Raw genomic sequence first — 15169 nt, 5'->3', positions numbered from 1 at the left:
GGAAAGTTAATGAGCAACACAGCCTATAAGCCTTAAGAGTAGGGAGAAGCATTTCATAGGGTCGCTGGGAGGATTAAGCAGTTTGCATTTTGACAAACCTTTGATATTGTTGGGGGAAGGAGTTGAGAAGCAAATAAGTAACTTATTTGCTTACGTCCTCCACCAAACGTTTTTTTGGGGACCTACAGACAGCTAAAGGTATAGTTTGTGAATAAAATGTTGCAAAATGGCTATTGTCAATTCCATTCAAAAGTGGGAAAGGTTTTCAAACTGATCTGTTTAGGTGAGGTCTTGAAGGAAGTAGAAGCAACATGCACTCAGCCGTCCTAACACATGGAAGGAGAATCCTGACCTCTCAATTATTTAGCTTTTTTCACTTAGCTGTTGTTGTTATTATTATTACTAGTGCTCTCTTAGGACTGTTTTCCTCTATACTTTTAACTGGGAGCAGGATATCATAGGCTGGCATTGAGTTTGAGGACAAAGCCATGGCCTTCCCATTTCATACCATCTTATGCTGATATTGCCATCTTTAAGGCAAGTTTTTAACTACTTATTTCCAAGTCCAGTGTCTGTTATACTTGCACTGCTCTTACTTCTCTGTCATGCAGTACAATCTATTACCTAAGCAGATATCTAAAGAACATGCAGATTGCAAACCAAATGCAGTAAATGAATACAGAATTACATTAAAGGGAAAGAGTGTGGGGTTAGGGAGGGCAGGAGATATATTTTTATTCAAGGGCCCCTATGTTCCAAGCACTCTATTAGGTGCTTTATATAGCATAGTTTATTCTGTTAGATACTTTATATAGGATACTTTTTTTTAACACTCATGATAAGCATGAAAGGAAACAGATAAGGACACCAAACCTGTGAGAAGTGAGGGTCAAACAAACTCTTGGTTGACACATTGTCTAGAGCTGGGATTCAAATCCTGGCTCTTCGATGCCAAATGTCTCACCATTTACCCAGGCACATAAGTATTACTACATGTCAACCTACATGCATAAGTATACTGTCATAATTTTTATATTTTTCATTTTTTTCTTGCAGCCAGAGATGTAGAATAAAATCCAGAAAAGTATGGTATCATAGAAGCCAATGAATAAATAAATGAATAAATGGAGTACGTAAACTACGTATTTCCACTTCTAGATAGATTCTCTTAAAGAATCTGCACACCAGCTTCTTACGTTTGCTCTTACAAGTTCTCTATTTATCGGCTCTGCTGAAACTGTAGAGCAAGAAAGCTTTTTTTTTTTTTCCTTTAGTTTGGGATTCTTCCACACCTCTTCCTTTTTCCTGTTATATCCTAAGAATCTTCTATTGCTACTGACTGTCAGTCATCACCAAATATGGCAACATAAAACTATTCCTAGCAACATCCTAATGCTTTAAGTATAGATCTTTTCTGATCTCCTTCATCTCCCCCTCAACTTTAACAAATTTTCAAGTGTACAGTACATTACTGTGAACTATAAGCACAATATTGTACAGTAGATCTCTAGCCCTTTTTTTTTTTTTTTGCTACCATGCAACAAAACCTTTATCTAGCACTTTTTAATCTTGCGTAACTGAAACTCGATACATATTGAAAAGCAGTTCCTTATTTCTCCCTCCCCCACCCCCCCGGCAACCACCTTTCTACTTTCTGCTTCTGCCACTTTGATTACTTTAGATGCCTCATCTAAGTGGAATCATGCAGTATTTGTCCTTCTGTGACTGGCTTATTTTACTTAGCATAATGTCCTCCAGGTTCATCTGTGTTCTCACACATACAGGATGTCCTCCTTTTTTTAAGGCTGAATAATATTCCATTGTCTGTATATACCACATCTTCATTTTTGTTTTTTTTATATTAACTTTTATTGGAGTATAGTTGCTTTACAATGTTGTGTTAGTTTCTGCTGTACAGCAAAGTGAATCAGCTATATGTATACACATATCCCCTCTTTTTTGGATTTCCTTCCCATTTAGGTCACCACAGAGCATTGAGTAGAGTTCCCTGTGCTATACAGTAGGCTCTCATTAGTTATCTTTTTTATGCATAATAGTGTATATATGTCAATCTCAATCTCCCAATTCATCCCCTCCTTCCCCCCTGGTATCCACACGTTTGTTCTCTACATCTGTGTCTCTATTTCTGCTTTGCAAATAAGTTCATCTGTACCATTTTTCTAGATTCCACATATAAGTGATATTATATGGTATTTGTTTTTCTGTCTTTCTTCACTCTGTATGACAGTCTCTAGGTCCATCCACATCTTTGCAAATGGCACAATTTCGTTCTGTTTATGGCTGAGTAATATTTCATTGTATATATGTACCACATCTTCTTTACCCATTCATCCATTGATGGACATTTAGTTTGTTTCCATATCTTGGCTATTATGCATAGTGTTACAACGAATGTGGGAGCACTCAGGTCTCTTTGAGATCTTGACTTAAATTCTTTTGGATAAATACCCAGTAGTGGGATTGCTGGATCATATGGTAGTTCTATTCTTAATTTATTGAGGAACTTCCACATTGTTTTCTGTAATGGCTGTACCAATTAACATTCTTACCAAGAGTTTCCTTTTCTCTACATCCTGGTCAACACTTGTGGGGTTTTTTCTGTCTTTGGTTTTTTTTGTTGTTGTTTTGCTTTTTAAAGTAATGGCCATCCTAAGAGGTGTGAGCTGATATCTTATTGTGGTTTTGATTTGCATTTCCCTGATGATTAGTCATGTTGAGCCTCTTTTCACATAATGTTACCATTTGTACAGCTTTGGAGAAATTTTTTTTAGGTCCTTTGCCCATCTTAAAATTCAGTTATTATTATTATTATTATTTGGTATTGAGTGTAGGAGCTCCTTATATATTATGGATATATATTACGGATATTAACTCTTTATCAGATATGTTATTTGCAGATATTTTCTCCCATACCATAGGTTGCCTTTTCACTCTGTTATAATTGTTTGCTCTGCAGAAGCTTTGTAGTTTCATGTAGTCTCACTACATGATTTTGATGTCATATCCATGCTTTTGATGTCATATCCATGAAATCATTGCAGACACCAATGCTATGAAGCTTTTCCCCTATGTATTCTTCTAGGAGTTTTATAGTGTCAAGTCTTATGTTTAAGTCTTTAGTTTATTTTGAGTTGACTTTTGTATATGGTGTAAGATAAGTGTTCAATTTCATTCTTTTGCCTGTGGATATCCAGTTTTCCCAGCACTGTGTGTTGAAACTTGTCAGAACTAATAAATGCATTGAGTAAAGTTGCAACATTTAAAATCAATATATAAAAATCAGTTGCATTTATATACATTAATAATGAATAATCTGAAAATGAAATTAAGAAAACAGTCCCACTTACAATAGCATTGAAAAGAATAAAATGCCTAGGAATAAACTTAACCAAGGAGTTCAAAGACTTGTATGCTGAAAAGTATGAAACATTGCTGATATCCTTTTAACAAAACTTGACCTGTTCTCTAAGGGCCATGCTAGATCATGGGTAGATTAATCTGGTAACTAAATTCAAACTTAGTTATAAATGGTTTACTGGTTTATCCTTCCCACATATTGACCAGAAGTATTTTAACCCAAAAGTATGTGTAATAAGGTAATACTGACTTGAGCTGCCTGCATGTGGAATATTTTAAAATAAATATTTAAAAATTATAAACTGCAACACTTGATTGCTGTATCTAAAACCAACCTTTCTTTGAGGATCAACATTTGGATAAAATCACGTACATTATCAGGTATAAATACAAGTAGTCATTCAGAGAAAACCTCTCTGAAATTATTCAGCAAGAAGACATCATTTTAGATTTCCCCACATTGTATACGTACAACTTTTCAGTGAGTCTGGGAAAATGCAGTTTGGGAGGAAGTGCAGTAATAATGAGGGAATGGAGCTTTTTCTGATCATGTGCTAGGTGTTTTGTATATAAGTTCCATTTAATCCTTTTTCAAACTCTATGAGATCGATGTTTGTCCCATTTTACAGATAAGGAAATGAAAGCCCAGGGAAGTAGCACCCAAGTTCACTCTTAATGTAAAACCAGGATTTGAAGTTGCATCTGCTGGAAGCCTGTTTTCCCCTTACACACCAGGTGACCAGCCTGGGAATTGGTGGAGTAGAGAGGAGGCTGAGGAGATATGAAACCTGAGTGGAGCCTTGTGAGTTATAAGCTGCCCTGTCCAGGAGGGCTTCCCGGGGGGGCGTGGTTGAAGAAACTTCTCGATATCCCTGGAGTGGAAAACTGAGAATGAAATTGCTTTGGCAAGCTAAAATGGTAACGAGAACTCTCTGCCTTAAAAATCAGGTTAAAATAGTGGTGAAATTAATCTTATGGGTTCCTTAACTGTCCCCAGGTGCATCTTGTGTACTTCAAGATCACTGAATAGGGGTGGTCCTGGGAGCTGAGGATGGTTTAAGAAGCAGGGAGGTAAGTCTTCCACACCATTTCCTCTGGACACTGGGGACACTCTATCCTGGTGGTCACAGAAGGGTCTAGTTTATGCGTTTTTTTTAAATAGAAATGATCACTTCCGTTTTATAAAAAGAGTGTCCTGTCTCTCCACAGTTACTGAGCCCCGTAGGTTCTGGTTGTATGCGGGGAACTTTGCTGAGTGACTTGAAGATGTTCAAGTGTCCAAATTTTTTTTTCCTTGATATGGCCTCACTGTCATTTATTTTGCTCTCCTGGGTACATCAGTACACTTGATTCTCTAGCTTTTCAGTTCGTAATGTATTTATTATTAACCAAAGCCCAGCCTTATGCCTTAGCATGGCAATTAGTGAGAGGCCTTTCTTTAAAAAAAATTTAAAGGCGACTAAATTCATTTAGGGCTGAATAGTATAAAAGACATGAGCCCTAAACGTTTTTGCAATTGGCATGGAATTGTCACGTGCCAAAGTTTGATTATATTATCATCTGGTATCTTGCTGTTGATTTACTTTCTGTTAGGACAAAACTCTCTCTGGCAGTCTCCTCATGAATGGCTCTTTCCCTGCAGTTATTATCCCACTGTGTCCCTACAGTACAGACAACTCAACCCATGGTGATGAGTCACAAAGACTCACAGAACCTCCGGGGCCACTGGTGGCCCCATTTCCAAGCTGTCAGTCTCAGCAAAACCCTTTCCTGCTTTGTCCCTTTCCCTCCCACTGTGGCCAGTTACAGTTGGATGAGCCTTATCATATGGGTGGTAGAAAGAAGTCCAGAGCCATTTCCTGTTGATGGTGTGCTGATGCAGGACAGGGGCAGCGCTTGGGCATGGGTTTTGGAATACTCTCTGACCAATTCTTTTCTTGTCCTAATGAAAAACTTCTGGGCTTCTAGTATTGCCACTCTCATTGGGGTCGCCGTGATTGAATCTAAATTCAATAGGTAACAGGCAGATAATAGACGTTTTTCTGACCGCCTCCTCCCATTCTTTTTTGCACCTCCCCTTCCCCCTTTATTTCTTTGAGCGAAGGAAAGGAGAAACACACTTGATTCCTCATACCACACCCAGATCTTTTTTGGCACCTGGTGGCCAATCAGGAAAACCTGATCCACTTGAAAGAGTAGTTGTCTGCCGATCACTATCAGAGCTGGAGAAATCACTGCGCGCTAAGCTAACTTTATCCATGGGATTTCAGAGATGGAGAGTGTGCTCCTAAGCACAAACAGGAAAGCCTGACATCACGGAGCGGCGGAGTGGCGTGGGGAGGAGTCTGCGGCGCCCTCGCTCGCTCGCTCGCCGCGCTCCCTTTGTGGACGAGTCGCGCGCACCGGCGGCGGCGGCGGCGGGCGCGTGTCTGTGCTGGGTGCGCGGCGGCCGCGCGGGGCCGGGGCTGGAGGCGCCGTGGCTGAGCCGGGCGGGGACTGCGTTCGCCTGGGAGCAGGGCGCATCATGCCGCGTCCACACACCGGAGAGAAAACTGAGAATGAAATTGCTTTGGCAAGCTAAAATGGTAACGAGAACTCTCTGCCTTCTCCCGAGGCTGCTCTGGTGGGGAATCTCCTCCCGCTTTCTCTGGGCGGGTTTTGGACTCACTCGGAGTGAACGGAGCAATCCGATTCCAGACTTGAGAGCTAAAGCTTTCTCCCTCGGCTTTCTACGCCTTCCTCTCTGCGTGTCTTCTCCCTTTAAGCCATACTTTCTCAGCAGTTGCCTTTGGTGTGTCTGGGCAGATGTGTGTCAGCAAAGGAAAACTTTTAAGGCAAAAGGACTGTGAGTCTGGGTGAACCGCGGAGCGCTTCTGTGTCCCAGCGGCTCTTTAAACAACACAAACTTCGAGTTTAGGGAAACCCAGGGGGTCGCTGCACACAGTTGACGTGTTGCTTTTTCTGCACATGCCAGATTATTTGACGGAAATGAAAACTTTCTACCTCCCGCTAACTTTGTGGGTTCCAAAACAATAAGAGGAGAAAAAGACATGCGAAGCATTTCACTCCAAAGGAGCGAGCACTCTTGGCATTTTAAACACTTGTTTGTGGCAGAGTTTAAAATGTAGTTTGCTCGAATAACGGAGCCACTTATAAAAGGACAACCTTTTTCTGCAAATGAATTATTTTTCCTCTCACTTGAGGAGGAAAAGTTAATCAGGACTAAACCCCACTTTCTTTAAGAAGAAGAAGAAAAAAAAGACTTTAAAAAACTATTTAAGATATGTGAGTGAGTCTAGGAAAAATAACTAAATGGAAAAGCCCGGGGATCCTGATATCAGGAAAGGGCTGGGGACCAAGAAAATCTCAGCATTCCCTCTATCGCAATGTGTCTTGTGTTCCTCTGATTGTAATATTTATTTTGAACAGCCCATCTTATGCCCTGAGTGCTGTTGTAAGCAGCAAAGCAGCTGGGATACATTGTGGTTAGCGGAGAGGAAAAAAAAATACTCTTTTTCTTTCTCTTTGTCCCATCTCCTGGCAGAGCTCGATTCAGGACTGGGGTGAAGAGGTAGAGGAAGGAGCTGTGTACCATGTCACCCTCAAAAGAGTCCAGATTCAACAGGCTGCCAATAAAGGAGCAAGATGGCTAGGGGTGAGTAAAGCTGGAGAGATTGTGAACTTTGGACTTGCAGTGTCTCTTGTTCTGTGAATATCATTATTATTTAGCAGAGACAGGCTTTTTTTTTTTTTTTTTTCTCTTCTCTTTTGGCCTTAAAAAGGAAACCACCAATGACCAAGTGCTTGCACTAGCAGTACCGGTCTCTTTTTGTACTTACTGTTTTCCAAAGCATCTCCCTTAGGTTTATCAATAATTCAGAACCTCTTAGAAACATCTTGAGGTATTTGACAAATAAAGTGGGAGTGGAGTGGCAGAAAGTGACACAGAGTAACAGGACCAAAAAATAGCACTTGTGTTAGACGAGAGCCATTTTGCCCAGATGGCATCCTTTTCTCTCTCTGTCTTCCCCACTCTTGATGCTGACAGCCCCTCTCCTACTCCTGTACCTTTACCAAGTACCCAGTGTGCTCAGGGGACCTGACATTCCAAATCTGCCTCCTATGAGGGATGGCAGATTTCCCACTGTTCATCCTTTCCAGAGCCTACGAGGAGGCAAATGCATGCTTAGTGCCCACGACTGCATGAGTAGAACGCGTAGAGGGCTGGGTCTTTGGAGAAACACAGCTTCCATAAACGAGATTTTTTTCCACTGAGATTTTAAAGTGATGGGTGAGATCATGTGAGTTTTTCATTATCTCCTAATGGATCCTTCAACATATCCCAGCTAAAGGGGATGTGAGGAATGGAAAGCTCGGGCAAACAGTGCTGCTTGGGCAAACATCATCATGTGGAAGAACGAAGGAATTCTTCATCTGGAGGTAGAAGTAATCACCAGAGAGCAGTGACAGATGACGCAAAAAGCCTAGGCGAACAGAGAGGATGGAGTGTGGTTTCACCTGGCCTTATTTTGGCCATATTGAGGCTTCACAGCTGATGGGCTTGAGAGCAATGAAGATTATGCACTGGCATCCAATCTTTACTGGCTTTGGGTTTCAGAAAATTCAGTTTTTTTGAGCAGAAATCAAAGGTCGGGTGTGAAGGAGGACAGGAAACAAAACTACCCAGGACTTTGTGTTAAGACTAGAGGCAGCACGTGACTTGCAATTCCTGGAGTTTAAGGCAGGATGGCCAGCAGCAGTGATTTCCTCTGCCATGGGTCTGCTGGGCTGCTGACACAGGCGTTCACTGCTTTGGGCTTCCCCAGCTGTTTCAAGTCAGGCCCTTCATGCTCCGTACTTGGGGTTGAGGTACCGCCCACTAGGGCAGTAAATTGTTAGTGGCATCTGCAGGTGTGCTCTGGAGAGGTCGGAACCTTTCCTTTGAAAACCTGAGGTCTTCACTTATCCGGTAGGTACCTTACTTGGAATATGATTTTGAAATTAATTAGGTGTATCACCAGCAGACCTGATAGGAAAAGCAGAACTAGAGTTCTGACAAGTCATCACTTTGTTTTTGGTGGTTGTGTTTATTGCATTTTATTTAAATGTGGTATTGATGTGGTTTGGCCTGAGTATTTCAAAATGATTCACAAGTTCTGAAGCAGCTGCCTTCAAAAAGGTCATTACATTTTCTGATGCCAGGTTGTTCCTCTTTTATAGTAAGACTGATGTTGCTTGGGCGACAGTTTTAAGTTTTTGGCCAAACACAATAGCGGTGAATGAGTAAGTCATGGAGAAATGGAGGGGTTAACTCTGGAGGTCCCAAACACACGAAGTATGGTTCATTTAGATGTTCCCAGTTATTTAGTTATTCTCACTGACTGTTCCGTTCACTGGACTCCTCTTCTCTCCCCCTCTCCCAGAGTTCTCATATTTATACAGAGTTCAGAGTTGGTTCACCCTGGATTTAGCGGTAGAGCTAAAATATCAAGAGGGAAATATGTAAAAAGATTGCTTCTAGTTGATGGAGGAATCTGTCCTCAGAAGCCGATTCCTAGGGACTCTCCAACCCAGATCCCCCTTGTTTTCTTATCTTAGGTGTCCTGTTGGGAAGCACTGTTTTTGTCCTTGGAAATTCCAGATTTAATTAAATGTGACTCAACCAATCGAGCCATAGCAATTACAAAGCCTTTCTCTTTAGGCCGTGAGTGGCTTCTCTATATTTGTTTTTCCAGTAACCCTTTCAAAATTCTTCAAAGCAACCATTTTATTTAGTGACTTATTATTGAAATATAGTTGACGTACACTCTGATGTTAGTTTCAGGTGTACTGCATAATGATCTGACATTTGCATTCGCTGTGAAGTGATCGCCATGATAAGCCTAGTAACCATTTGTCCCCATACAAAGTTATTGCAATATTGTTGACCATATTCCTCACGTCAGAGCAACTGGTTTTAGAGTGAACTAGAGACTGAAGTGAGGTGAGGGTATATCAAAATATGACAACAGTTTCTGAGGAAGGTAGTATTGTGATGATCTCTTTCTTTCCACATTAGGAATAAAGGTCCAGAGAGATTAAATTGCTTGCCAGGGTCACACAGCTAGGAAGTGGTAGAGGCTGGATTTGAACCCAGATGTTTAGTTCCTTGCTGCTGGGAGCTGCCTGGGACCCTAAGGCTGTTTCCATAGTGGTGGAAGAGAACTTCAACTCAGAAGAACAAGGCTGCTTATGATGTACCTTCCCCCCTAGATATTGCAGCTGGTGCAAGACTTGAGCAACACACCTTTCTTTTCTTTATGTTTTGAATGATAACTTGAGCTGCAAATTGAGATATTTGTTGTGAAGATGTGTATCTTATGATAAGCTCTCCATCTTGAGTGTATAAAGGGTCATACACCAAAGACGTGTGAGCTTATGTAGCACCTGAGGGTGGGCACGACTCTCACTACATGTCAAAAAGCCTAAGTGACTGAGTACGATGTTTGTAGTTTCTAGTACTCAGATCACAAAACAGAATTAAGATCCAGTTTGGGAATGATAGCAAAATAATTGCACATCCTTAGATGTGAAGTATCATACAATCCAAAAACATTTGGGACATTCTTTTTTGTTTTCTTTGTGAGATTTTGTGTTCAGTTCATCTTTTGAAGAAAAACCCTCTGTCTTTGGTCATAAAATATTCAACCAACTACCAGGCTGGACTTACTGGTACAGCAGCTGCATCTTTGTGAGGTTATTTTGGGCAACTTTGAAAAACTAAATATTATTGAAACACTGACCCAATTTTTCCTTTACAATAACATCTTAGACTGGGATAATTTTACCCAACTATAGCCATCAAGGAAAAATGGTTCTGATTATGTCAGAGAATCATAAAATCTCAGGACTGGAAGAGACATTAAAAAGTAATTTTATCAGGGCTTCCCTGGTGGCGCAGTGGTTGAGAATCTGCCTGCTAATGCAGGGGACACGGGTTCGAGCCCTGGTCTGGGAGGATCCCACATGCCACGGAGCGGCTGGGCCTGTGAGCCACAAGTACTGAGCCTGCGTGTCTGGAGCCTGTGCTCCGCAACAAGAGAGGCCGCGATAGTGAGAGGCCTGTACACCGCGATGAAGAGTGGCCCCCGCTTGCCACAACTAGAGAAAGCCCCCGCACAGAAATGAAGACCCAACACAGCAAAAATAAGTAAATAAATTAATAAACTCCTACCCCCAACATTTAAAAAAAAAAGTAATTTTATCCAACCATTCAATTAGCTTGTAGAAAATTTTCAAGTAATTTTTGGAAGAGCAAATGGTGAAAAGTTATTTTTCTTTGGTCCCAGCATTGTGACTGTACATTGACAATGATGTGTAGAAACAATTTAAGAAAATATCAGTATTCTCTGGAAGCAGGAAATGTCCCATTTTAGGAGGAATACTCAAATGGACAGAGGAAAAGGATCCCACTGTTAGGGAAGGGGCTTCAGTGTCAAGAGCCCATTTTGCTGTCTTCGGAATATGGCAGCCTCAGGGTTCAGAAAAATGTATCAAACCCAAGATAAAGTCAAAGTGGGGATATTTGTTTCACAAGCACGATTGGTAGTGCCAGGTCACCTCTGCAAGGTTTGTGGGGAGTGGAATGGTCAGCGGATAGTCAAGTGGTTTTCTCAGTTCTGCGCTTCTGTGGCTGCGTGGTCCTTGTGGGGAGGCCCCAGTGCCTCCCTGCCCTGCGTCCTGTATTTATCACACTATCTCCCACAGAGGCCCTTGTTGGTTTGAATTGAAATACTTGATAGCTGGGAGGCTGGTAAAGATAGTAAAATAGGACAGGAGAAAAAAGAATGCATTTAGAAATAAAAGGAACTGGAAATCTGTTATAGAACCCAGTGGGTTATATGAGTGCAATGGTAAGATAACCACTTGTCACATCTGAATGGAGAAGTTTGACCTCACTTTGATGCAGTATTTGGACTGACTCTACCTGGTGTTTCCGTGGCATTGCTCTCCATATTGCCTTTAAATGGCACACAGTTCCCTGAGTTTCGGCGAACTTCACTTCTGGGAAGCTTCTCCGATCTCCCGAGTCTGGAGGAGGTACCCCTTCTGCGCGTTCCAGAAGCATTCTCTATCTCTCTCTGATGCGTTTACCTCACTCTGTTGTAATTGCCTGTTTATTTGTATTTCCCATTAGACTGTAAGCTCCGTGAAGTGAGAACTATGGCCATCTAGTTGGCAGACACTCAGTAAGTGTTTGTTGAATGAGCGGATCAAGCTTCATGCCTTTCTGCGAGGCAAATATTGTCTTGATAAATATGAATGTATGGTTGCTCCTCATTTAAACCCAAATCAGCATGAAGATGTTAGCTTATAAAGAAAAGGAGGGGTGCATGGGAGTGAGAAAAACTAATTAGCTAATGATTACAGCTATCTTACATCCTTTCTGTAACAAAGCAGGGCACAAACAAAGGTAGTGATTATTCATTTTAACAACAACAAAAAAATCATGGCAGTGAATTAACTAGACAATCCCCCAGTGCCTTTTAAAGGCGAGCGGTCGGATAGTATTGAACGTTGAAGAAAGAAGGGCAATGCACAAGTTAGTGTTGGCAAGCGTTACCATTATGTATGGTCAGAGGGCTCAGGAGCGAGGGTTTTAGAACTGTAAGGAGATAAGCCCTAGAGGAGCCCTCAGTTTACAGTCTGTCATCCTTGTTTTCATCTAGGAATACAGGCCCTCGGGTTGCATTATTCCTGTCTATCGGAGTGTTTAATTTAGGCTTTAGAAAGTAAATTCCAAAATTTAGCAACCATCTGTAAATGAAGCAACTGATATATTTTTCATTTTGACCTTGGGAACACGTTTCTAAAATAATCCAATAGTACAGCATGTGGCGTACACCAATCAAGAAAATACGGTCAGTCTCAATTGCCTGAGCTATCGTTATTATGTTAAGTCCTTTCACTGCTTTCAGAATCTCTGGGGGTCTTTGTAAGGAATATTTAGCATGTAACCCAAGAACATCCATTTCAGTTCAGCAAACCTGGGGCCACTCAGCTGAGTGCAAGATACATGTCTGCCCCCAGCAAATACATAACAGTGTAATTATGAGTCACATTAATTCCTTATGCTTAAAGCATACATGCTGTTAAATTAATATTGTAAGCATATTTCATTGTTATTTCTGTAAAAGCATAAAGAAAACTTTCCTGGAGTTTTAAATTTAGAAAGAAAAGTAGAGCAATAAAGTCGATACTGTACCTTTTCCCCTTTAGCTGGAATTCACCACTGCCCCATCCCACTAATTTTAGTTTCCTTTGTCCGTGGCGTGCATATCCTTGTACGTATCCCCCTTCTACGTAATCAGAATCTTGTAGTGACTGTCTTATACATTTTACATTAAAATATGCAGTAATAAGCTGACATAAATAAAACGTTTAAGTTTCTACCAAGATATACTTTTTACAGAAAAAAAAAAAATTTCTGTAAACGAAGCAAGGCAAGTATTGGTTAAATGGGGGGAGATGAGGAATGTAGCTTTATTCTGTGAGAGAAGCTCAGCTTAGCTCGTGTCTGGATTGCTGATGGGTGTGGTTATCCCCAGAGTCGATTTGGAATCTGGAGTTCGGGGCAGTTTCTGGGTTGTTTGCTAGTGAAACAGCCACTGTGGACTCCCTGACTGCTGTGGCCTATCTCTGTATGGTTCTGTCATCTGCATTTGAGTCTGCTAACCTCACCTTCGATAGGATTCATTTATCAACAGCCTACTTTATGCCAGACACCACGTTACATCTTGGGAATCCAAAGTAAAGCAAGACACCCCTTGTTCTTAAGGAAATTTCAGGTAGTAGGGGAGACAGGAACGGAAGCTGATTACCATATACTGCGGTAGGTGTGATCAGTGCTGCGTGAGAGATCTGCACTGGGTGTTAGGGGAACCCCAAAGGGTGGCATATAAATCAGATGGGAGTGGGGAGTGGGCACTCCGGGAAGGCTGCACGGAAGAAGGGCCCTTTAGTGGAGAGTTGACGGATGATAGGAGTTAAATGAGGGTGTGTGGGGCACAGGAGACAGGCATTCCAGTCAGAGAGCACAGCATGGGGAGAAGCATGGGGGCCAGAGATGAGAGCCCTGTGTGAGGCTCAGCCTGGGGAAGGGGGAAGGGGGAAGGGGGAAGGGCCCCTGCTGGAGGACTGATGGGAAAGGAGGCCGGAGAGCAAGACTGGAGCCATGTCTGTGCTAAGCTGTAGAACCTGCTTGGTCCTAAATGCTCTATAGTCAGCACTAAAGGGGCTTCAGCTGAGTGGGGTGATCAGCTTTGCATTTGAGAAAGATGACTGACAGCTGACGGGTGGATGCATCGGGAAGGAGCCGGACTAGGGGAGGAGGCAAAAGTGGTCATGAAGTGAGGAAAGGAATGAGGATCCAGATGAAACTGGGGCAGCGGAACAAAGAGGGTGGATGGGGGAGAGTGCAGGGAGAGGCGGGACAGTGGTGGGAGTGGAGGGTGAGAGAGGAGGCCTGGCAGGTGTGGCTCTTAACCCCCCTGGTTTCAAAGAGCAGGTCAAAAGCCTTCTGGCTTTCTGGGGTCAGCGCCATCCTCTTCTTATTGGATGAAATGTCCTGGGGACTTCAAGGCAGCCTTGCTCCACGTAAACACTAGCAAATGCCTCCTTTCCTGTCAGCAGGCCCTGCAGACCAGACCCAGGCATGCCTGCTGTGTCCTGTCCAGAGACGAATCTCAGTTCAGGCTCATGGACGGGCCAGCAAGCACTGCTTGCTTCTCAGATTCCAGAGCACTTTGGAGAGCTGGTGGTTTCTGGTTTTGTTTTTTGTTTTTTTTTCTTTTCCTTCTAAAGTCTTCTGTTTCCTTACAAACTAAACAGATTGAATCTGTATGCCATGGAGAGAGAATAAATATGGAACCCACAGGACTATGATTACAGAGTTGTATTTTAGACAACAGCGGTTACACTTATAATTGTGTTGTTAGGGACGCAAGAAATTTTATGGTTAGGTGTCCTGGTCTTTTTTCCTCTTCCTCCTCAACGTCTTTAAACCCTTTCTGAAACTGTTTATCCCGGGTGCTGGCATTGGTGCTCTTAGAGGCTCACTCTGATTGCTGACTCCACTTGTACAGAAGAAAAAATTTGATAAGATCTAATTCTTCCTTAGTTTACCGCTTCCACAATTTCAGTCTTTCTCTCTTGCACGCACACATAGACACACGTACACCATAAATTAAAGTGTCTTTTCATATCACGTTTTTGAGGATTTGGTGCGTCTTTCTAATGTCATCTCATGACCTCTTCTATATAACTGATCAAAGTCTGACTTTGTTATTTTTTGCTTGGTTTCCCTTGTGTCATTATTGTGATTGACTAACTTTCTTCTGTTTAGGAACTGTCTTCAGTGTATAAAAGGATACAAATAGAGGGAGGAATGAAAGAATAAAGGTAGGACAAGACTACATTAGGTAGAAGACACCTTCTTGGAGGAAGCCCAGTTAGTCTTGTGCAGAGAGAGAGGCATGTCATTTACCACTGATCCTCTGGGCTTAACACTGTAGAAATACCTGTGCCTTTTCACCAGTGTGGCTGTGTATTGTGGTCTGATAAATGGGGTTTCTGCCTAGCTTGGTTCCTCAAAGCCGTCTTCTCCTTTATGTCATGCCGTGTATGACTGACTTCCAAGGATAATAACGGTGGTGGTTGGGAGTGGGATGGCGTGTTGTTGTTGGTTCTGTATATCCTTCCACACTCACAGACTCATTACCCTACATTTTCTAGTATAATTGTTTGTGCCATC

The 15169-nt window shown here is 42.1% G+C and overlaps 1 protein-coding gene across 4 annotated transcripts in view; it reads left to right on the top strand.

Moving 5' to 3' along the window:
- Nucleotides 1-15169, top strand: part of RGL1 (ral guanine nucleotide dissociation stimulator like 1) — a 278994-nt gene that overhangs the window by 139530 nt on the left and 124295 nt on the right. For 2 of the 4 annotated variants that reach the window (XM_030849185.2, XM_060295492.2), the window contains one exon: nucleotides 6923-7033. The exons of 1 other annotated variant lie outside the window; for it this stretch is intronic. In XM_030849185.2, coding sequence (XP_030705045.1) covers nucleotides 6923-7033 — 111 coding nt within the window. Of the gene's footprint in view, nucleotides 1-5817; nucleotides 5964-6922; nucleotides 7034-15169 lie in introns of those variants that run through there. One more of the 4 variants, XM_030849186.3, reaches the window with a different exon arrangement.

This window comes from Globicephala melas, chromosome 1, assembly GCF_963455315.2.
Source record: "Globicephala melas chromosome 1, mGloMel1.2, whole genome shotgun sequence".
Lineage (NCBI taxonomy): Eukaryota > Metazoa > Chordata > Mammalia > Artiodactyla > Delphinidae > Globicephala > Globicephala melas.
This window is presented reverse-complemented; position numbering and strand designations above follow the sequence as displayed.